Source organism: Bombina bombina, chromosome 3 (genome assembly GCF_027579735.1).
Source record: "Bombina bombina isolate aBomBom1 chromosome 3, aBomBom1.pri, whole genome shotgun sequence".
Classification (NCBI taxonomy): Eukaryota; Metazoa; Chordata; class Amphibia; order Anura; family Bombinatoridae; genus Bombina; species Bombina bombina.
In genome coordinates, this window is record NC_069501.1 from 1,151,206,640 (window position 1) to 1,151,232,430 (window position 25,791).

The 25,791-nt window shown below is 40.0% G+C and overlaps 1 protein-coding gene across 1 annotated transcript in view; it reads right to left on the reverse strand.

Annotated features, from left to right (window-relative positions):
• DDX10 (DEAD-box helicase 10) overlaps positions 1 to 25,791 on the reverse strand; it is an 856,778-nt gene that overhangs the window by 681,753 nt on the left and 149,234 nt on the right. The window contains exon 10 of the mRNA XM_053708541.1: positions 20,192 to 20,293. Coding sequence (XP_053564516.1) covers positions 20,192 to 20,293 — 102 coding nt within the window. The remainder of the gene's footprint in view (positions 1 to 20,191; positions 20,294 to 25,791) is intronic.

Genomic DNA, 25,791 nt, shown 5'->3' on the forward strand with positions numbered 1-25,791 from the left:
TAATGACTACCCAAGATGTGGATCTTTCCACGCAAGAGTCACTAGAGAGGGAGGGATAAAATAAAGACAATTCTCAAAGAACAAGAAAAAAGGCACCTTCACGGTTATGCGGTTAAAAAGTCTTTAGTTTATTTTCTTGAACAGCAAAACAAATTCTTAAGTTCAGCTCAGGATGGAAAGTTTGGGTTGTTCCCAGTGACCCACTGACGCGTTTCGGCTCGCTGGCCGTAATCGTAGTGTGGTCTGTATAGCCTCTATCGGCTCTTTTTAAATCTGTAGGCTTTTGCCTATTGGTTAAAACCAAAGAACCTGGGAATTAACCCATTACTTTCCAATTCATTTAATTACTCATATGTTAATACTATTGCAAAACTTTTCTTAGGACAATCAATTAATGTATTATAATAAACATCCTCATATATGACATGACTTCATAAAGTTACATTGGCACATTTCTGAAAATAATAAATTCATATCTCAATTAATACTTTTGTATCAACATCGTTATAGAAGGAGAAAAAAGGGCTATCAATAATAATTTTAAATGAGTTGTTAACTCCTCTTTAACTATTTACTATAATGATACCCTCTTAATATAATGCTACCTTTTCCAGACAGTCTAAAACTTAAATATCAATTTATATGTCCCCTTGTTTTGGGTAAATTCATTCTCTGGTATGAGTTTTCTCCTTTCCATAACTTAGCTACCAATTTTTGTATTTATATTCTGGGATCGATTAGCATAATCTCTTAAACAGTCAGAGGTAATAAATCCTTATTTCTGGACACACAGACTATTTCCAGAAGTTGATCAGATCATACTCTGAATTTAATCCTTGTGGTAACCTCGTTTTTAGTCTGTGTATCCAGAATATTTCTTTTTTAGCCAAAACCGACTCCCTATCGCCTCCTCTGGAGCCCATTTTTGCATCATCTATTATTGTCCATCTAAGTGTATTGCTACTTTTATTATGACAATTTTTGAAATGAAGCACAAGAGGTGTAGTTAGTTTGCCTAGTTTTATGTTTGAAAGGTGCTCTCTAATTCTGTACCTTACTTCTCTAGTAGTGAGCCCAGTGTACTGAACTTCGCATTCTATACAGGTAAGCAGATAAATGGAATAAGTGGCTCTACAATTTGAACATCCTTTAAATTCAAAAACCTCTCCTGTTACACTGCTTTTAAATTCTTGTCTAGGGTCTAACTTCTCGCAGGCTTTACAATGTAAATTGCCGCATCTAAATACCCCTCTATGTTCTAACCATGAGCTTCTTCTTGGAAGCTCCGATTTCAACTGTGTAGGAGCAATTCTATTTCCAATAGACAGTCCTTTCCTGAATGCAAACCTGCACATTCTTGGACTTATCTCCTCCAGTCCATCATCAGCTTTTATCATAGACAGATTTTTTCTGATGATTTGACAAATTTCCTCATACTGATTGCTATATTGGGTGACAAAAGTCACCCTTTTCTCCTCTTTAATGTCACGCTTTTTGGACAACTCCCTATAATTAAGGTAAATTGACCTATCTTGGCCATCAATATCTTTTCTTACTGAGTCAATATCTTTTTGTTGATATCCTCTTTCTCTCAATCTTTTACTAAGATCGTCAGCTTGTATATTGTACGTGTCCATATTTGTACAGTTTCTCTTGAGCCGTATATATTGACCCCTTATAACTGATTTAAAGACCCTTTGAGGGTGATTACTGCGGGCATGCAATATAGTATTGCCCGATATGGGCTTTCTATATAATTCCACCTCAATTTTGCTTTGATTCTCTCCTTTAAGGGTAACATCTAAGTAGTTAATACTGCTCTTATCTACTTCAAAGGTGAATTTAATCCCCACATCATTTGTGTTCAGTCTTTCCACAAACCTCTTCGCCTCCTCAGGTCTACCACACCATACGAATATCAAATCATCTATATATCGTTTGTAATAAACAATGTGGTCCCTATCAGTGTTTTCACCCCCAAAGATGTGGGACAGCTCCCACCATCCCATGAATAAATTCGCATAGGATGGTGCAAATTTGGCTCCCATGGCCGTCCCACATCTCTGGAGGTAAAATTCCCCCTCGAAGGCGAAGAAGTTGTGGCTCAGTAAAAATTCTGTTACTCGTAATAACATAATTTATGTAAGAACTTACCTGATAAATTCATTTCTTTCATATTAACAAGAGTCCATGAGCTAGTGACGTATGGGATATACATTCCTACCAGGAGGGGCAAAGTTTCCCAAACCTCAAAATGCCTATAAATACACCCCTCACCACACCCACAAATCAGTTTAACGAATAGCCAAGAAGTGGGGTGATAAGAAAAAAAGTGCGAAGCATATAAAATAAGGAATTGGAATAATTGTGCTTTATACAAAAAAATCATAACCACCACAAAAAGGGTGGGCCTCATGGACTCTTGTTAATATGAAAGAAATGAATTTATCAGGTAAGTTCTTACATAAATTATGTTTTCTTTCATGTAATTAACAAGAGTCCATGAGCTAGTGACGTATGGGATAATGACTACCCAAGATGTGGATCTTTCCACACAAGAGTCACTAGAGAGGGAGGGATAAAATAAAGACAGCCAATTCCTGCTGAAAATAATCCACACCCAAAATAAAGTTTAACAAAAAACATAAGCAGAAGATTCAAACTGAAACCGCTGCCTGAAGAACTTTTCTACCAAAAACTGCTTCAGAAGAAGAAAATACATCAAAATGGTAGAATTTAATGCAAAGAGGACCAAGTTGCTGCTTTGCAGATCTGGTCAACCGAAGCTTCATTCCTAAACGCCCAGGAAGTAGATACTGACCTAGTAGAATGAGCTGTAATTCTCTGAGGCGGAATTTTACCCGACTCAACATAGGCAAGATGAATTAAAGATTTCAACCAAGATGCCAAAGAAATGGCAGAAGCTTTCTGGCCTTTCCTAGAACCGGAAAAGATAACAAATAGACTAGAAGTCTTACGGAAAGATTTCGTAGCTTCAACATAATATTTCAAAGCTCTAACAACATCCAAAGAATGCAATGATTTCTCCTTAGAATTCTTAGGATTAGGACATAATGAAGGAACCACAATTTCTCTACTAATGTTGTTGGAATTCACAACTTTAGGTAAAAATTCAAAAGAAGTTCGCAACACCGCCTTATCCTGATGAAAAATCAGAAAAGGAGACTCACACGAAAGAGCAGATAATTCAGAAACTCTTCTAGCAGAAGAGATGGCCAAAAGGAACAAAACTTTCCAAGAAAGTAATTTAATGTCCAATGAATGCATAGGTTCAAACGGAGGAGCTTGAAGAGCTCCCAGAACCAAATTCAAACTCCAATGAGGAGAAATTGACTTAATGACAGGTTTTATACGAACCAAAGCTTGTACAAAACAATGAATATCAGGAAGAATAGCAATCTTTCTGTGAAAAAGAACAGAAAGAGCGGAGATTTGTCCTTTCAAAGAACTTGCGGACAAACCCTTATCTAAACCATCCTGAAGAAACTGTAAAATTCTCGGTATTCTAAAAGAATGCCAAGAAAAATGATGAGAAAGACACCAAGAAATATAAGTCTTCCAGACTCTATAATATATCTCTCGAGATACAGATTTACGAGCCTGTAACATAGTATTAATCACGGAGTCAGAGAAACCTCTATGACCAAGAATCAAGCGTTCAATCTCCATACCTTTAAATTTAAGGATTTCAGATCCGGATGGAAAAAAGGACCTTGTGACAGAAGGTCTGGTCTTAACGGAAGAGTCCATGGTTGGCAAGATGCCATCCGGACAAGATCCGCATACAAAAACCTGTGAGGCCATGCCGGAGCTATTAGCAGAACAAACGAGCATTCCCTCAGAATCTTGGAGATTACTCTTGGAAGAAGAACTAGAGGCGGAAAGATATAGGCAGGATGATACTTCCAAGGAAGTGATAATGCATCCACTGCCTCCGCCTGAGGATCCCGGGATCTGGACAGATACCTGGGAAGTTTCTTGTTTAGATGAGAGGCCATCAGATCTATCTCTGGGAGCCCCCACATTTGAACAATCTGAAGAAATACCTCTGGGTGAAGAGACCATTCGCCCGGATGCAACGTTTGGCGACTGAGATAATCCGCTTCCCAATTGTCTACACCTGGGATATGAACCGCAGAGATTAGACAGGAGCTGGATTCCGCCCAAATCAAAATTCGAGATACTTCTTTCATAGCCAGAGGACTGTGAGTCCCTCCTTGATGATTGATGTATGCCACAGTTGTGACATTGTCTGTCTGAAAACAAATGAACGATTCTCTCTTCAGAAGAGGCCAAAACTGAAGAGCTCTGAAAACTGCACGGAGTTCCAAGATATTGATCGGTAATCTCACCTCCTGAGATTCCCAAACTCCTTGTGCCGTCAGAGATCCCCACACAGCTCCCCAACCTGTGAGACTTGCATCTGTTGAAATTACAGTCCAGGTCGGAAGAACAAAAGAAGCCCCCTGAATTAAACGAAGGTGATCTGTCCACCACGTTAGAGAGTGCCGAACAATCGGTTTAAAAGATATTAATTGATATATCTTCGTGTAATCCCTGCACCATTGGTTCAGCATACAGAGCTGAAGTGGTCGCATGTGAAAACGAGCAAAGGGGATCGCGTCCGATGCAGCAGTCATAAGACCTAGAATTTCCATGCATAAGGCTACCGAAGGGAATGATTGAGACTGAAGGTTTCGACAGGCTGTAATCAATTTTAGACGTCTCTTGTCTGTTAAAGACAGAGTCATGGACACTGAATCTATCTGGAAACCCAGAAAGGTTACCCTTGTTTGAGGAATCAAAGAACTTTTTGGTAAATTGATCCTCCAACCATGATCTTGAAGAAACAACACAAGTCGATTCGTATGAGACTCTGCTAAATGTAAAGACTGAGCAAGTACCAAGATATCGTCCAAATAAGGAAATACCACAATACCCTGTTCTCTGATTACAGACAGAAGGGCACCGAGAATCTTTGTGAAAATTCTTGGAGCTGTAGCAAGGCCAAACGGTAGAGCCACAAATTGGTAATGCTTGTCTAGAAAAGAGAATCTCAGGAACTGATAATGATCTGGATGAATCGGAATATGCAGATATGCATCCTGTAAATCTATTGTGGACATATAATTCCCTTGCTGAACAAAAGGTAATATAGTCCTTACAGTTACCATCTTGAACGTTGGTATCCTTACATAACGATTCAATAATTTTAGATCCAGAACTGGTCTGAAGGAATTCTCCTTCTTTGGTACAATGAAGAGATTTGAATAAAACCCCATCCCCTGTTCCGGAACTGGAACTGGCATAATTACTCCAGCCAACTCTAGATCTGAAACACAATTCAGAAATGCTTGAGCTTTTACTGGATTTACTGGGACATGGGAAAGAAAAAATCTCTTTGCAGGAGGTCTCATCTTGAAACCAATTCTGTACCCTTCTGAAACAATGTTCTGAATCCAAAGATTGTGAACAGAATTGATCCAAATTTCTTTGAAAAAGCGTAACCTGCCCCCTACCAGCTGAACTGGAATGAGGGCCGTACCTTCATGTGAACTTAGAAGCAGGCTTTGCCTTTCTAGCAGGCTTGGATTTATTCCAGACTGGAGATGGTTTCCAAACTGAAACTGCTCCTGAGGACGAAGGATCAGGCTTTTGTTCTTTGTTGAAACGAAAGGAACGAAAACGATTGTTAGCCCTGTTTTTACCTTTAGACTTTTTATCCTGTGGTAAAAAAGTTCCTTTCCCACCAGTAACAGTTGAAATAATAGAATCCAACTGAGAACCAAATAATTTGTTTCCCTGGAAAGAAATGGAAAGTAGAGTTGATTTAGAAGCCATATCAGCATTCCAGGTCTTAAGCCATAAAGCTCTTCTGGCTAAGATAGCCAGAGACATAAACCTAACATCAACTCTAATAATATCAAAAATGGCATCACAGATGAAATTATTAGCATGCTGGAGAAGAATAATAATGTCATGAGAATCACGATTTGTTACTTGTTGCGCTAGAGTTTCCAACCAAAAAGTTGAAGCTGCAGCAACATCAGCCAATGATATAGCAGGTCTAAGAAGATTACCTGAACATAGATAAGCTTTTCTTAGAAAAGATTCAATTTTTCTATCTAAAGGATCCTTAAACGAGGTACCATCTGACGTAGGAATGGTAGTACGTTTAGCAAGGGTAGAAATAGCCCCATCAACTTTAGGGATTTTGTCCCAAAATTCTAACCTGTCAGGCGGAACAGGATATAATTGCTTAAAACGTTTAGAAGGAGTAAATGAATTACCCAATTTATCCCATTCCTTAGAAATTACTGCAGAAATAGCATTAGGAACAGGAAAGACTTCTGGAATAACCGCAGGAGCTTTAAAAACCTTATCCAAACGTATAGAATTAGTATCAAGAGGACTAGAATCCTCTATTTCTAAAGCAATTAGTACTTCTTTAAGTAAAGAGCGAATAAATTCCATCTTAAATAAATATGAAGATTTATCAGCATCAATCTCTGAGATAGAATCCTCTGAACCAGAAGAGTCCAAAGAATCAGAATGATGGTGTTCATTTAAAAATTCATCTGTAGAGAGAGAAGATTTAAAAGACTTTTTACGTTTACTAGAAGGAGAAATAACAGACAAAGCCTTCTTTATGGATTCAGAAACAAAATCTCTTATGTTATCAGGAACATTCTGCACCTTAGATGTTGAGGGAACTGCAACAGGCAATGGTACATCACTAAAGGAAATATTATCTGCTTTAACAAGTTTGTCATGACAATTATTACAAACAACAGCTGGAGGAATAGCTACCAAAAGTTTACAGCAGATACACTTAGCTTTGGTAGATCCAGCAGGCAGTGGTTTTCCTGTAGTATCTTCTGGCTCAGATGCAACGTGAGACATCTTGCAATATGTAAGAGAAAAAACAACATATAAAGCAAAATAGATCAAATTCCTTATAAGACAGTTTCAGGAATGGGAAAAAAATGCCAAACATCAAGCTTCTAGCAACCAGAAGCAAATGAAAAATGAGACTGAAATAATGTGGAGACAAAAACGACGCCCATATTTTTTGGCGCCAAATAAGACGCCCACATTATTTGGCGCCTAAATGCTTTTGGCGCCAAAAATGACGCCACATCCGGAACGCCGACATTTTTGGCGCAAAATAACTTCAAAAATGACGCAACTTCCGGCGACACGTATGACGCCGGAAACGGAAAAGAATTTTTGCGCCAAAAAAGTCCGCGCCAAGAATGACGCAATAAAATGAAGCATTTTCAGCCCCCGCGAGCCTAACAGCCCACAGGGAAAAAAGTCAAATTTTTGAGGTAAGAAAAAATATGATAATTTAAAGCATAATCCCAAATATGAAACTGACTGTCTGGAAATAAGGAAAGTTGAACATTCTGAGTCAAGGCAAATAAATGTTTGAATACATATATTTAGAACTTTATAAATAAAGTGCCCAACCATAGCTTAGAGTGTCACAGAAAATAAGACTTACTTACCCCAGGACACTCATCTACATGTTTGTAGAAAGCCAAACCAGTACTGAAACGAGAATCAGTAGAGGAAATGGTAAATATAAGAGTATATCGTCGATCTGAAAAGGGAGGTAAGAGATGAATCTCTACGACCGATAACAGAGAACCTTATGAAATAGACCCCGTAGAAGGAGATCACTGCATTCAATAGGCAATACTCTCTTCACATCCCTCTGACATTCACTGCACGCTGAGAGGAAAACCGGGCTCCAACTTGCTGCGGAGCGCATATCAACGTAGAATCTAGCACAAACTTACTTCACCACCTCCCTTGGAGGCAAAGTTTGTAAAACTGATTTGTGGGTGTGGTGAGGGGTGTATTTATAGGCATTTTGAGGTTTGGGAAACTTTGCCCCTCCTGGTAGGAATGTATATCCCATACGTCACTAGCTCATGGACTCTTGTTAATTACATGAAAGAAATATACTTTATTAAATCTTCATCAAAAGATTTATTTCTATGGAGAAAATAGTTTAATGCCTCCAAACCTTTCTCATGTCTAATAGAGGAATATAGCGAGACTACATCTATAGTCAACCAGATGTAGTTTTCTTTCCAATCTATAGATTCTATTTCTAGTAATAACTGTTTAGTGTCTCTTAAAAAACTTGGTAACTGTTTCACCAAAGGTTGGAGGATTTCGTCCAACCATTCTGAAAGATGTTCAAAAATAGAATTAATGCCACTTATTATAGGCCTTCCAACTACATTTACTAAAGATTTGTGGACTTTGGGCAAGAAATTGAAGATCGGAATAACAGGGTGGTCTACCAACAAAAATTCTTTAGTTTTATCATCCACAAAACCACCTTCAATTCCATCATCAACTAAATGCCCAAGTTCCTTTTGAAATCTTAGAGTAGGGTTAAAAGTCAACTTAGTGTATTGTTGCGGATCACTCAACTGTCTAAGGGCTTCTTTGACAAAGAAGGTTCGGTCCATGACCACGACCGAACCCCCCTTGTCCGCTGCCCTAATTACTAAATCATTTCTATTTCCCAATTTCTTTAACGCTAAATACTCCTCTTTGGTCAAATTTTTCCTTTTATATCTATTTACACGATAGGCTAATTTATTTAAATCCCTTTCAACTCGTTTTTGGAATTTCTCCAAAATTTCTCCCCTTGATTGAATGGGATAAAAAGAGGAAACTCGTTTTAAAGATGGTCCTTTTACTATCTGCCTGTTTTCAAATTCACTATTACTTTCATTATATAGTGATTCCAAAGTTGCCAGATCACATTCTTCCTGATAGCTAAGGTTTCTACTCATAGGATATCTATCTCTTTCAGACTGTAGGTGACCAAAAATCTCTCCACTCTCATCATTTTTAAAATGTTTTTTTAAAGTTAAATTTCGAATCAACTTATTGGTATCAATTAGAGTCTGAAAGAGATTAAAATCCTCACTCGGGACAAAATTCAAACCTAAACTCAATACTCTAATTTCAGTTTCATTTAATTTAGAGGAGGAAAGGTTGATTACTGAGTTCACTTGTATTTCGTTTGTGACCTCCCTCTCCGTGGTGGGAGCTGGTTCTCCCTTATTTTTCCATCTCTTCCCCCCCCTTCTGATTCTTTTGTTTTTACCTGAAAAACCTGCGCTACTTCTTGTGCTTTATCTCTCTCAGATACAGTCAGTGATGTCCCTGACGTGGAGGGCCCTACCTGCTGATAATTAGAGGCTTCTTGTGTTAAGTTACATTTTAGAATAGAGCCTGTTTTAGACCTAGCTCCCATATCTTCGGTGTTCACTAGGTTCTGTCTATCCTCATCTCCTGAATTGGACCCTTCCCCTGAAGTATGTCCCTCCTCCTGAGAGTCCCCCTCGCTATCTGTAAAGGTGACCCTTTTATTTTTCCTACTTTTATTTCTTCCTTTTCCTTGTTTTTTACCTTTGTTTGTAAAAAATTCGTTTTCCCTTCTATAACTGAATCTTTGTTTCTTATTCCAAATATATACTTTATTTGTTTCGAAATCAATAGAATCTCTAACAAATTTATCATGTTTAATTTCCATAATCATACGTTTGGTATCGGCTATGATCTCATGTAATATTTTATCAAATTTGGAATATTGTAATTCCCCTTGTCTGCGGTTGCATTCAATTTGTAAAACATCAATTTCATTGGAAACTTCATTTAAAGCCTTACGTTTAAACTCTAATAACATTCTCATTAATCTTATAGAGCATTCTGACAAAATACCGTTCCAATTTCTTACAAATTCAGCATCATCCACAGTAAATGTGGGGAATTTATTTACTCTTAGGCCCCTAGGTATTAATCCTGCATCTAAATATTTTTCTAGAGTCCATACATCCCATTTCAGCCTGGTTTCTTTTATCATCAAATCTTCAATAGTCTCAAACAACTTGCTTAATGAGAACATAGAGCAGTCCGTAGTAAACACACATTCCAAATCGCTCCGATCACTCACTCTGTCCACAGTAGGTTTTAGTGAATAGTATTGCAAAGTTCCATCACTGTTAACTTCTAGCTCCATACTTAGATGCTGTTCCGTATATTGTGCTTCATTTCAAAAATTGTCATAATAAAAGTAGCAATACACTTAGATGGACAATAATAGATGATGCAAAAATGGGCTCCAGAGGAGGCGATAGGGAGTCGGTTTTGGCTAAAAAAGAAATATTCTGGATACACAGACTAAAAACGAGGTTACCACAAGGATTAAATTCAGAGTATGATCTGATCAACTTCTGGAAATAGTCTGTGTGTCCAGAAATAAGGATTTATTACCTCTGACTGTTTAAGAGATTATGCTAATCGATCCCAGAATATAAATACAAAAATTGGTAGCTAAGTTATGGAAAGGAGAAAACTCATACCAGAGAATGAATTTACCCAAAACAAGGGGACATATAAATTGATATTTAAGTTTTAGACTGTCTGGAAAAGGTAGCATTATATTAAGAGGGTATCATTATAGTAAATAGTTAAAGAGGAGTTAACAACTCATTTAAAATTATTATTGATAGCCCTTTTTTCTCCTTCTATAACGATGTTGATACAAAAGTATTAATTGAGATATGAATTTATTATTTTCAGAAATGTGCCAATGTAACTTTATGAAGTCATGTCATATATGAGGATGTTTATTATAATACATTAATTGATTGTCCTAAGAAAAGTTTTGCAATAGTATTAACATATGAGTAATTAAATGAATTGGAAAGTAATGGGTTAATTCCCAGGTTCTTTGGTTTTAACCAATAGGCAAAAGCCTACAGATTTAAAAAGAGCCGATAGAGGCTATACAGACCACACTACGATTACGGCCAGCGAGCCGAAACGCGTCAGTGGGTCACTGGGAACAACCCAAACTTTCCATCCTGAGCTGAACTTAAGAATTTGTTTTGCTGTTCAAGAAAATAAACTAAAGACTTTTTAACCGCATAACCGTGAAGGTGCCTTTTTTCTTGTTCTTTGAGAATTACCTGAGTAATCACTAAAGTGCACACACGGCAGCGATTTCCACCACGCCCCACTGCAGGTATTGTGACGGAAGCACGCCCAAGACGTCAACGAGCACACACACAAAGGGGTAACAGAGAAGCACAGAACGCCGAGTAAGGACGAGCCGGGCTACCGCGATAGTTGAGTCTCCTAAGCAGACCACAGGTGAACACCGGGTTTTGTGTAAAAGAGGGAGATGAGTTCCGGACAACGGGCGAATGTGAGTGTTTAACCCAGAAGTGAAGTTTGAAAAGTGTGTACTGAAATTTTGTGAAGGGTGCAATTTATTAAGGTCACATAGCAGTGGGGTTAAAATTGGACTTGGCTACATAAGGATATATGACAGGTGCTAAGCCTTTGGTGTATATAAAATAAAGACAGCCAATTCCTGCTGAAAATAATCCACACCCAAAATAAAGTTTAATGAAAACATAAGTAGAAGTTTCAAACTGAAACCGCTGCCTGAAGTACTTTTCTACCAAAAACTGCTTCAGAAGAAGAAAACACATCAAAATGGTAGAATTTAGTAAAAGTATGCAAAGAGGACCAAGTTGCTGCTTTGCAAATCTGATCAACCGAAGCTTCATTCCTAAACGCCCGGGAAGTAGAAACTGACCTAGTAGAATGAGCTGTAATCCTTTGAGGCAGAGTTTTACCCGACTCGACATAGGCATGATGAATTAAAGATTTCAACCAAGATGCCAAAAGAAATGGCAGAAGCTTTCTGGCTTTTTCTAGAACCAGAAAAGATGAAAAAATAGACTAGAAGTCTTTCGGAAAGACTTAGTAGCTTCAACATAATATTACAAAGCTCTAACAACATCCAAAGAATGCAATGATTTCTCCTTAGAATTCTTAGGATTAGGACATAATGAAGGAACCACAATTTCTCTACTAATGTTGTTAGAATACACAACCTTAGGAAAAAATTCAAAAGAAGTTCGCAACACCGCCTTATCCTGATGAAAAATCAGAAAAGGAGACTCACAAGAAAGAGCAGAAAATTCAGAGACTCTTCTGGCAGAAGAGATGGCCAAAAGAAACAAAACTTTCCAAGAAAGAAGTTTAATGTCCAAATGAATGCATGGGTTCAAAAGGAGGAGCTAGAAGAGCCCCCAGAACCAAATTCAAACTCCAAGGAGGAGAAATTGACTGAATGACAGGTTTTATACGAACCAAGTCTTGTACAAAACAATGAATATCAGGAAGATTAGCAATCTTTCTGTGAAAAAGAACAGAAAGGGCAGAGATTTGTCCTGTCAAGGAACTTGCGGACAAACCTTTATCTAAACCATCCTGAAGAAACTGTAAAAAAATTCTCAGAATTCTAAAAGAATGCCAGGAAAAATGATGAGAAGACACTAAGAAATATAAGTCTTCCAGACTCTATAATATATCTCTCTAGATACAGATTTACGAGCCTGTAACATAGTATTAATCACCGAGTCAGAGAAACCTCTTTGACCAAGAATCAAGCGTTCAATCTCCATACCCTTAAATTTAAAGATTTGAGATCCTGATGGAAAAAAGGACCTTGCGACAGAAGGTCTGGTCTTAACGGAAGAGCCCACGGTTGGCAAGAGGCCATCCGAAAAAGAATCCGTCCATGCTGGAGCTACCAGCAGTACAAACAAGCATTCCTTCAGAATCTTGGAGATTACTCTTGGAAGAACCAGAGGCGGAGAGATATAGGCAGGATGATACTTCCAAGGAAGTGATAATGCATTCACTGCCTCCGCCTGAGAATCCCGGGGTCTGAACAGATACCTGGGAAGTTTCTTGTTTAGATGAGAAACCATCAGATCTATTTCTGGAAGTTCCCACATTTGAACAATCTGAAGAAATACCTCTGGGTGAAGAGACCATTCGCCCGGATACAACGTTTGACGACTGAGATAATCCGCTTCCTAATTGTCTATACCTGGGAAATGAACCGCAGAGATTAGACAGGAGCTGGATTCCGCCCAAACCAGAATTCGAGATACTTCTTTCATAGCCAGAGGACTGTGAGTCCCTCCTTGATGATTGATGTATGCCACAGTTGTGACATTGTCTGTCTGAAAACAAATGAACGACTCTCTCTTCAGAAGAGGCCAAGACTAAAGAGCTCTGAAAATTGCAGAGAGTTCCAAAATATTGATCGGAAATCTCACTTCCTGAGATTCCCAAACCCCTTGTGCCGTCAGAGACCCCCACACAGCTCCCCAACCTGTAAGACTTGCATCTGTTGAAATTACAGTCCAGGTTGGAAGAACAAAAGAAGCCCCCTGAACTAAACGATGGTGATCTGTCCACCACGTCAGAGAGTGTAGTACAATCGGTTTTAAAGATATTAATTGAGATATCTTTGTGTAATCCCTGCACCATTGGTTCAGCATACAGAGCTGAAGAGGTCGCATGTGAAAATGAGCAAAAGAGATCGCGTCCGATGCAGCAGTCATAAGACCTAAAATTTCCATGCATAAGGCTACCAAAGGGAATGATTGTGACTGAAGGTTTTGACAAGCTGATATCAATGTTAGACTTCTCTTGTCTGACAAAGACAGAGTCATAGACACTGAATCTACCTGGAAACCTAAAAAGGTTACCCTTGTCTGAGGAATCAATTAACTTTTTGGTAAATTGATCCTCCAACCATGATCTTGAAGAAACAACACAAGTCGATTCGTATGAGATTCTGTTAAATGTGAAGACTGAGCAAGTACCAAGATATCGTCCAAATAAGGAAATACCAATACCCTGTTCTCTGAATACAGACAGAAGGGCACCGAGAACCTTTGTAAAAATTCTTGGAGCTGATGCTAAGCCAAACGGTAGAGCCACAAAACTGGTAATGCTTGTCTAAAAAAGAGAATCTCAGAAACTAAAAGTGATCTGGATGAATCGGAATATGCAGATATGCAACCTGTAAATCTATTGTAGACATATAATGCCCTTGCTGAACAAAAGGCAGGATAGTCCTTACAGCTACCATCTTGAATGTTGGTATCCTTACATAACGATTCAATATTGATAGATCCGGAACTGGTCTGAAGGAACTGACCTTCTTTGGTACAATGAAGAGATAGAATAAAACCCCAGCCCCTGTTCCAGAACTGGAACTGGCATAATTACTCCAGCCAACTCTAGATCTGAAACACATTTCAGAAATGCTTGAGCCTTTGCTGGGTTACTGGGACACGGGAAAGAAAAAAATCTCTTTGCAGGAGGCCTTAACTTGAAGCCAATTCTGTACCCTTCTGAAACAATGTTCTGAAACCAGAGATTGTGAACGGAATTGATCCAAATTTCTTTGAAAAGAACGTAAACTGCCCCATACCAGCTGAGCTGGAATGAGGGCCGCACCTTCATGGGGACTTAGGAGCTGGCTTTGGGTTTCTATAAGGCTTGGATATATTCCAAAGTGAAGAAGGTTTCCAAACTGATACCACTCCTGAGGATGAAGGATCAGGGTTTTTGTTCCTTGTTGTGATAAAAGGAACTAAACAATTATTAGACCTAAATTTACCTCAGATTTTTTATCCTGTGGTAAAAAAGTTCCCTTCCTTCCAGTAACAGTTGAGATAAAAGAATCCAACTGAGAACCGAATAATTTATTACCCTGGAAAGAAAGGGATAGCAAAGTTGACTTAGAAGACATATCAGCATTCCAAGTTTTAAGCCATCAAGCTCTTCTAGCTAAAATAGTTAGAGACATATACTTGACATCAATTCTAATGATATCAAAGATGGCATCACAAATAAAATAATTAGCATGTTATAGAATAATAATGCTATGAGAATTATGATCTGTTACTTGTTGCGCTAAAGCTTCTAACCAAAAAGTTGAAGCTGCAGCAACATCCGCTAAAAATATAGCAGGAGTAGAGACAGCCCCATTAACCTTAGGGATTTTGTCCCAAACTCTAATCTGTCAGATGGCACAGGATATAATTGATTAAAACGTTTAGAAGGAGTAAATGAATTACCCAAATTATTCCATTCCCTGGAAATTACTTCAGAAATAGCATCAGGGACAGGAAACACTTCTGGAATAACTACAGGAGATTAAAAACCTTATTTAAACGTTTAGTTTTAGTATCAAGAGGACCAGAATCCTCTATTTCTAATGCAATTAATACTTCTTTAAATAAAGAACGAATAAATTCCATCTTGAACAAATACAAAGATTTATCAGCATCAACCTCAGACAGAAACCTCTGAACCAGAAAAACCATTATCAGTATCAGAATGATGATGTTCATTTAAAAATTCATCTGAAAAAAGAGAAGTTTTAAAAAGACTTTTATGTGTACTAGAAGGAGAAATAACAGACATAGCCTTCTTAATGGATTTAGAAACAAAATCTCTTATGTTATCAGGAACACTCTGAGTATTAGATGTTGACGGAACAGCAACAGGTAATGTAACAGTACTAAAGGAAATTTTATCTGCATTAACAAGTTTGTCTTTTAATACAAACAACAGCTGAAAGAACAGATACCAAAAGTGATACACTTAGCTTTGGTAGCTCCAGCACTGGGCAGCGATTTTCCTGAAGTATCTTCTGACTCAGTTGCAACGTGGAACATCTTGCGATATGTAATAGAAAAAACAACATATAAAGCAAAATTGATCAAATTCCTTAAATGACAGTTTCAGGAATGGGAAAAAAATGCCAGTGAACAAGCTTCTAGCAACCAGAAGCAATAAATAATGAGACTTAAATAATGTGGAGACAAAAGTGACGCCCATATTTTTTTAGCGCCAAATAAGACACCCACATTATTTGGCGCCTAAATGCTTTTGGCGCCAAAAATGACGCCACATCCGGAACGCCGACACTTTTGACGCAAAAGAACGTCAAAAAATGACGCAACTTCCGGCGACACGTATGACGTCGGAAACAGAAAAAAAAATTTGCGCCAAAAAAGTCCGCGCCAAGAATGACGCAATAAAATGAAGCATTTTCAGCCCCCGCGAGCCTAACAGCCCACAGGGAAAAAGTCAAATTTTTTAAGGTAAGAAAAAATGATTGATTCAAATGCATTATCCCAAATATGAAACTGACTGTCTGAACATCCTGTTGAACATCCTGAGTCAAGGCAAATAAATGTTTGAATACATATATTTATAACTTTATAAAAAAGTGCCCAACCATAGCTTAGAGTGTCACAGAAAATAAGACTTACTTACCCCAGGACACTCATCTACATGTTTGTAGAAAGCCAAACCAGTACTGAAACGAAAATCAGCAGAGGTAATGGTATATATATATAAGAGTATATCGTCGATCTGAAAAGGGAGGTAAGAGATGAATCTCTACGACCGATAACAGAGAACCTATGAAATAGACCCCGTAGAAGGAGATCATTGCATTCAAATAGGCAATACTCTCCTCACATGCCTCTGACATTCACTGCACGCTGAGAGGAAAACCGGGCTCCAACCTGCTGCGGAGCGCATATCAACGTAGAATCTAGCACAAACTTACTTCACTACCTCCATTGGAGGCAAAGTTTGAAAAAACTGATTTGTGGGTGTGGTGAGGGGTGTATTTATAGGCATTTTAAGGTTTGGGAAACTTTGCCCCTCCTGGTAGGAATGTATATCCCATACATCACTAGCTCATGGACTCTTGCTAATTACATGAAAGAAAGAATTTTTTCAGACCGCCGCACAGTGCTCTACTGAGCAGGTCTGGCTTTCTGTCTAAGCACATCTGGGCAGTTGTCTAGTCACAGACAGGCCCAATCGTGCCATTACACTCAATGTAGCTCGCTCCTGCTCTGTCGATAAACACCTGCCCGTAAGACAGGAAGTCGTAGGAAGAACCGAGAGGACACAAGGCCACGTCACTGACGAACACGCAAGAACCCCTTAAAACACCATAGAGTGACAGCTGAACAACCCGCAAATCTTCCGTTTGCTAGGCAGGAAAGCCCACCAACAGGTCACGTTAGTCTGTTGTCCCAACGGAACCGTACCGACCGGCACAAGACAAGCCCCAAGGAGCCCCGGCTCTCAGTAAATCTGGCCAAGTTGTAAACAGAACAGCCAGAACAAGGGTAAAGCCCAAATACCACGGAAACTGGAATGCCAAGGCCAGTCTTAGGATCATAAGGTCCAGTAACATCCCACAGCGGGATCCGCAAAGAGAAAAAGCTGAGTAAAACCCTCGACCACCAGAAGATCAGGACAAGAAGGCCGGGCCCCACAAATGTTTAGATTAAACAAACTTCCAGGAACATAAATCCCTTGTCTGATATAAAAAAAACAGACCTCCCAGGGAAAGATCCAGAATAACCTGGATAACAAGAGCAAGAAGTCCTTGCAAGTCCCGACCCAAGGGAAGAGACCTCCCCTTGCAGGAGCCCAACACTCCAAAGAGCCAGGGCCATAAAAAGGACACTAGAGCCAACAGGCGTCCAAGCAACATTAATATGATTGTGCTTTAAAAGTGCGGCTAATCACCCGAAGAGCACACAAGACGCTGCTTATTTTATCCACCTCGAAGTAGGAAAGGCTGATTAGACCTTCCCCGGGGATCGAACTAGCAACCATCAGTTTGCAACCGCACAGAGTAGCAACAGAGAATTAGTATGTGCAGCTAGCCCGGGCTCCGGACGTAAGGGAAACAGTGAGGACAAGTCACCCGAACAGAGCAACATCAAGCTTCCACATCACCTCAGACTCGAAGTCAGAGGACAGGAAAACATGGGTTTGGGTGCCACCTGGATGGCAATACCTGAACCATATTAGTGGAAAACCACTAGGACCTCTTCTATCCCAAGAACGAGATGCAGAGCATTCCCAACATTGGGAGGAAAAAACTAACCGGAGCCCAAAGGGACCCCACTGTCTAATGTCCCGAAAAAGGAACAACCAACTACCAAAGGGAATCCAAGTCCCCCAAAGGCGACCCATCCCAAGGAAAAACGGACAATCCAAGAGGTCTCAGAAGAGAACCACTAAAGGACAAGTCCACAAAGGACAATTTCCTAAAGCAACACCACCCGCTGGTAGAAAGAGGCACAAAACCCTCTAATTTTCCCACCACATGAGAAGGAATACTCTAGGTTCTGAGGGTAATCGGAAACAACAGAGACCCAGTCACCAGAGCAACGGCTATTTAGGACTGAAAACAGTCCCAAGAGCCGCACGGACCTGCAAGTCCTCTTTAGAATGCTTAGCTGAAAACTAGTAAAACAAATAACATAAATAATGTTAAGAGCACTCAAGCACCCTAACCTGACCAGCAAGGTATAATATGCACCAAGTGTCTGAGTTGAGCCATGTGAAGGAGAAGACCGATGAGTCTCATAACCAAAAAGGGCAGAAGACCTGGGGTAACCGGGCACGAGCACAATCGCAAATAAACATCTGGACTTCGCAGACGTGCCACAACCGCTGGGGGCAACAATCCACCCTCCAAGGAGGAAAACACATAACCTGGATTACCCACATGTGTAGTAGTAGTAGGGAGCGTTAGGGAACTCGCCTCCTGGAGGACAGGGCCCCCCGAGGTGGATGGCTCAGCAGTCCCTTGAATCCCCGATCCTGAGGAACAAGGCGCTCTAGGACGGCCTAAAGAACATAACTGACTGACCTGAGTCCATGGGGCCAATTCGCATTCTTCACAGGACGAATAATCTGAATCAGAAACTTGAACAATCTCATAACTGCTTAACTGGATAAAGGATACCCAAAAAATGGACTATATATAAAACAATTTAAACGGCACCTGACACCCACAATGGCTGGGGCACTCGTCACCTCCTATGGACCAGACACCAGCAGACAAAAGTTCTAATTCACCACACAGTCAGGAATGCGGAAATGGGAGAACAGAATAAACATGCCCGATCACAAGGTGAACCGTACAGTCCAAAGAAAGAGCGCCCAACCGTAAGGTCACGTCACTTCGAAAGGCTGTTATGTTTCAAGCCACAAACCCAGGTAACACTACACATAAGCAGATTGAATCACATAAACATGATTTAAAAAAAACCCTGTTCAATAATCCCCCTCAGGAGATATTAACCCTTGATTCCAAGATACTAAAGGAGTCCCAATGAGACCCTGTATTTTTCATGCGAGTTCGCAGGAACAAATGAGTTACAGTACATTCATGAAGAAGTAAAATAAAACGATCTTACCGGAATCTTCGCCGTGGAACAGGAACACGGCCTTTCAAGTGTGGCGGATAGTAGCCTCGCCTCCGCCATGGACTTGACAGAAGAAAGCAGGCAGCGAAGCGAAGTTAGACAACGCCAATTGCATGTGGAGTTGTTAAAATGAGTCGGGATGGTTTTGCAGAAAGACTCTTCCTGCATCTCCGGACTCTAACCTTCATCCAAGCCTTAACTGAGAGACTGACAGGATTACTTAAAACTCTTGTTCCATATTGAAAAGTACTACCTTCCATAAGAGACAAAGAAAATTCTGAAACTTTTCTGCCAACCTCCTGGGACGAGAGGCAAAGAATGACTGGGGGATGAGGGAAGTGGGAGGAGTATTTAAGCCTTTGGCTGGGGTGTCTTTGCCTCCTCCTGGTGACCAGGTTCTTATTAGTAATGAATGCAGATGTGGACTCTTTCCATGTATGAAGAAAATGGAGACACTTTTTACCTTGAAAACCTTGGCTAAGGAGCGTATACTGCATTTTCTATATTGCCGATTACATTACTTCATTTTGCCACCAATCAGCAGGCGCTACCCAAGTTCTGAACCAAAAATGGGCCAGCTCATATGCTTACATTCCTACTTTTTTCAAATAGAGATAGCAAGAGAACGAAGAAAATTTGATAATAGGAGTAAATTAGAAAGTTGCTTAAATTTGCATGCTCTAGCTAAATCATGAAAGAAAAACTTTGGAGTTCGTGTCCCTTTAATAAGTTCAAGATAAAAAATTGCCCTTAAAACAATCCCTGAGGGGAAATCTCGTCTGACCAGAGATCTTTAAAGAATCGGGCCCTAAAAGATCATTTTTGAGCCATTCTTTCTACACACAGAAATATATGCAGAAGCGTAAAAAGACTGCACAATGTATACACTTTTTTGAAGAAATGAGGTGGATACAACCTAATACCCAAGTTTTTATTGTTGAAATCAAGATCAAAGCAAAACTACACCCTTTATAGGTAGAGTTTGTATGATTAATACTTACTTGATTTCATTAATGGGCACCTTCTTCCCTTCAAGGTCTTGCACCATCCCTTTTCGTTCAGAAGGAAGCAGGACTAATAAAGCTTCTCCTCCTTCCTTGTACCTACAAAACAAATAAAATACAACAGGTACAAGTGAACAAAATGAAACAGAACAGCAAACAATAGGAATAAGGACAAAGTGAAAAAAATCATCAGTTATTTCTAAAGCTCTGCAAAATGTTGTAGCACTGAATACATGAGAAGAGGTACACAATGACTATTTATGGTAGTAGAAAGAATACAGATACATAAAATAGACCACAAAATACTGCTCTGAAGAGCTTGCAATCTACAGGTTGAGGATAAAGTGTGGTGGCGCATTAAATGAATTGTAGTCACTGCAGTGAAACAAGGCACTTCAAAACCTATTTTGTCAGTGAATAAAAATACCAAGGATTAAAAGTACTTGGACAACAAAGCAATGCTATTTTTTGAAGGCAATGAAGAAATAAAGAGAATGCAAAAGTAACTAGTCCTGTGCTCTCTACAATAAGCCGCTTCTACATGTGCAAATAAAAATATTTTAAATTAAAATAAGTCAATTTAGCCTCAGAATAACTCATGCTCCTTAGCCTTCTGGCATTTCCAGGAGTACCTACTTCAGTAAGACTCTGTGGCCTTAGAGGGACCAGAGCTAGGCTTGTTCTTTTCTCATCCATAGTAAGTTATCTACAGTCAAATACTAATTACACTCATTAAAATGCAAATCAATTTATAAAAAAATTTAAATACATTTTTCTGGAATTTTTGTTGTTGTCATTCTGTCTCTCACTCTTCAAATAAATCTACCATTAAAAATATAGACTGATCATTTCTTTGTCAGTGGGCAAACGTACAAAATTAGCAGGGGATCAAATATTTTTTTCCCTCACTGTATAGCAGCATGTGATAAAATCTTAAAATGTATATAACTAGACAGAAAGTTTTTTCCCCTGCAGAAGACTATAGATTGGAAACCAAACATGTTTTTTTCAGCTGATGGACCTGAAATAAGAAATATGTGTTCAGTAGCAGAAGCCTGTATGGTTGAATGTATAATGGTCAATGTAAGACATATGCACTACAAATAATTTATAAACAGAACCTACAATCACAAAAATATTTAAAATATGTATATAGATAAACAGTATATATATATATATATATATATATATATATATATATATATATATCTCATCAGTAATTAAGCACTGTATACAAAAGATCAACATACAATAATTGTTTTAAAACCTTTTTTTTAAATGCTATTTTATTAGCGAAATGTGCAGTTATGCATTCCTGGTACATACCCCTTAAAGATCCTTGAGTATGCTTATCTAGTTTGCTGTGACCATTTAAGGGCAAATCAACTTTGTAGAATTAGAAAGATCAGGTAACTAATGTTAGTGAATTGTAAAAGTGTTAACTGTGCGCAATTTAATATGGAAGTAAATTTGAAAGTTTGTTTTTATTATTCTCTTTCTCATGAAAGTTTAATGTTGACTTTCATATCCCTTTAAGATAGCAGGAAGGGGTGAGTTCTGAAATAATGTGGGAAATTAAGGATTTCTAAAACCGGCATATGATAGATGAGATTTGATGTTTGAGAACAAAAAAAAAAGAATGAGTCTTCTAGCTTGGTGGAAGCCAATTAGCGGTTAATAACTATGATATTGTCTCATACAGATCTTGGAGGATAAAATATCACCAATATATAAATAAACTAGAATAAAAAGTTTAGCATGTCAAACGATATGGTGACTGACCATATGTTACACACAGAACATAACGAACATTTAGCTAAGGCACACTATAGGCCTGAAGATCAATAACACCACCATGGACAGAAATCTTGCAAATTCTTTGGGGGCTTTTTTGCGCAATATATGGTAATGTGTCTCTCCTTCACCTCTATAACCCTGTATAGTGAGATAGACAGCTCTCAAGCTAAAGTTTGCCTTTTAAATTATTTTAGGGATGTGTCAGTACTGACAAGACTTCTAAGATACTCTCATCAGAATAACAGAATTTATGTTTACCTGATAAATTACTTTCTCCAACGATGTGTCCGGTCCACGGCGTCATCCTTACTTGTGGGATATTCTCTTCCCCAACAGGAAATGGCAAAGAGCCCAGCAAAGCTGGTCACATGATCCCTCCTAGGCTCCGCCTACCCCAGTCATTCGACCGACGTTAAGGAGGAATATTTGCATAGGAGAAACCATATGATACCGTGGTGACTGTAGTTAAAGAAAATAAATTATCAGACCTGATTAAAAAACCAGGGCGGGCCGTGGACCGGACACACCGTTGGAGAAAGTAATTTATCAGGTAAACATAAATTCTGTTTTCTCCAACATAGGTGTGTCCGGTCCACGGCGTCATCCTTACTTGTGGGAACCAATACCAAAGCTTTAGGACACGGATGACGGGAGGGAGCAAATCAGGTCACCTAGATGGAAGGCACCACGGCTTGCAAAACCTTTCTCCCAAAAATAGCCTCAGAAGAAGCAAAAGTATCAAACTTGTAAAATTTGGTAAAAGTGTGCAGTGAAGACCAAGTCGCTGCCCTACATATCTGATCAACAGAAGCCTCGTTCTTGAAGGCCCATGTGGAAGCCACAGCCCTAGTGGAATGAGCTGTGATTCTTTCGGGAGGCTGCCGTCCGGCAGTCTCGTAAGCCAATCTGATGATGCTTTTAATCCAAAAAGAGAGAGAGGTAGAAATTGCTTTTTGACCTCTCCTTTTACCGGAATAAACAACAAACAAGGAAGATGTTTGTCTAAAATCCTTTGTAGCATCTAAATAGAATTTTAGAGCGCGAACAACATCCAAATTGTGCAACAAACGTTCCTTCTTCGAAACTGGTTTCGGACACAGAGAAGGTACGATAATCTCCTGGTTAATGTTTTTGTTAGAAACAACTTTTGGAAGAAAACCAGGTTTAGTACGTAAAACCACCTTATCTGCATGGAACACCAGATAAGGAGGAGAACACTGCAGAGCAGATAACTCTGAAACTCTTCTAGCAGAAGAAATTGCAACCAAAAACAAAACTTTCCAAGATAATAACTTAATATCAACGGAATGTAAGGGTTCAAACGGAACCCCCTGAAGAACTGAAAGAACTAAGTTGAGACTCCAAGGAGGAGTCAAAGGTTTGTAAACAGGCTTGATTCTAACCAGAGCCTGAACAAAGGCTTGAACATCTGGCACAGCTGCCAGCTTTTTGTGAAGTAACACAGACAAGGCAGAAATCTGTCCCTTCAGGGAACTTGCAGATAATCCTTTTTCCAATCCTTCTTGAAGGAACGATAGAATCTTAGGAATCTTAACCTTGTCCCAAGGGAATCCTTTAGATTCACACCAACAGATATATTTTTTCCAAATTTTGTGGTAAATCTTTCTAGTTACAGGCTTTCTGGCCTGAACAAGAGTATCGATAACAGAATCTGAGAACCCTCGCTTCGATAAGATCAAGCGTTCAATCTCCAAGCAGTCAGCTGGAGTGAGACCAGATTCGGATGTTCGAACGGACCTTGAACAAGAAGGTCTCGTCTCAAAGGTAGCTTCCATGGTGGAGCCGATGACATATTCACCAGATCTGCATACCAAGTCCTGCGTGGCCACGCAGGAGCTATCAAGATCACCGACGCCCTTTCCTGATTGATCCTGGCTACCAGCCTGGGGATGAGAGGAAACGGCGGGAATACATAAGCTAGTTTGAAGGTCCAAGGTGCTACTAGTGCATCCACTAGAGCCGCCTTGGGATCCCTGGATCTGGACCCGTAGCAAGGAACTTTGAAGTTCTGACGAGAGGCCATCAGATCCATGTCTGGAATGCCCCACAGTTGAGTGACTTGGGCAAAGATTTCCGGATGGAGTTCCCACTCCCCCGGATGCAATGTCTGACGACTCAGAAAATCCGCTTCCCAATTTTCCACTCCTGGGATGTGGATAGCAGACAGGTGGCAGGAGTGAGACTCCGCCCATAGAATGATTTTGGTCACTTCTTCCATCGCCAGGGAACTCCTTGTTCCCCCCTGATGGTTGATGTACGCAACAGTTGTCATGTTGTCTGATTGAAACCGTATGAACTTGGCCCTCGCTAGCTGAGGCCAAGCCTTGAGAGCATTGAATATCGCTCTCAGTTCCAGAATATTTATCGGTAGAAGAGATTCTTCCCGAGACCAAAGACCCTGAGCTTTCAGGGATCCCCAGACCGCGCCCCAGCCCATCAGACTGGCGTCGGTCGTGACAATGACCCACTCTGGTCTGCGGAAGGTCATCCCTTGTGACAGGTTGTCCAGGGACAGCCACCAACGGAGTGAGTCTCTGGTCCTCTGATTTACTTGTATCCTCGGAGACAAGTTTGTATAGTCCCCATTCCACTGACTGAGCATGCACAGTTGTAATGGTCTTAGATGAATGCGCGCAAAAGGAACTATGTCCATTGCCGCTACCATCAAACCTATCACTTCCATGCACTGCGCTATGGAAGGAAGAGGAACGGAATGAAGTATCCGACAAGAGTCTAGAAGTTTTGTTTTTCTGGCCTCTGTCAGAAAAATCCTCATTTCTAAGGAGTCTATTATTGTTCCCAAGAAGGGAACCCTTGTTGACGGAGATAGAGAACTCTTTTCCACGTTCACTTTCCATCCGTGAGATCTGAGAAAGGCCAGGACGATGTCCGTGTGAGCCTTTGCTTGAGGAAGGGACGACGCTTGAATCAGAATGTCGTCCAAGTAAGGTACTACAGCAATGCCCCTTGGTCTTAGCACTGCTAGAAGGGACCCTAGTACCTTTGTGAAAATCCTTGGAGCAGTGGCTAATCCGAAAGGAAGCGCCACGAACTGGTAATGCTTGTCCAGGAATGCGAACCTTAGGAACCGATGATGTTCCTTGTGGATAGGAATATGTAGATACGCATCCTTTAAATCCACCGTGGTCATGAATTGACCTTCCTGGATGGAAGGAAGAATTGTTCGAATGGTTTCCATTTTGAACGATGGAACCTTGAGAAACTTGTTTAAGATCTTGAGATCTAAGATTGGTCTGAACGTTCCCTCTTTTTTGGGAACTATGAACAGATTGGAGTAGAACCCCATCCCTTGTTCTCCTAATGGAACAGGATGAATCACTCCCATTTTTAACAGGTCTTCTACACAACGTAAGAATGCCTGTCTTTTTATGTGGTCTGAAGACAACTGAGACCTGTGGAACCTCCCCCTTGGGGGAAGCCCCTTGAATTCCAGAAGATAACCTTGGGAGACTATTTCTAGCGCCCAAGGATCCAGAACATCTCTTGCCCAAGCCTGAGCGAAGAGAGAGAGTCTGCCCCCCACCAGATCCTGTCCCGGATCGGGGGCCAACATTTCATGCTGTCTTGGTAGCAGTGGCAGGTTTCTTGGCCTGCTTTCCCTTGTTCCAGCCTTGCATTGGTCTCCAAGCTGGCTTGGCTTGAGAAGTATTACCCTCTTGCTTAGAGGACGTAGCACTTTGGGCTGGTCCGTTTCTACGAAAGGGACGAAAATTAGGTTTATTTTTGGCCTTGAAAGGCCGATCCTGAGGAAGGGCGTG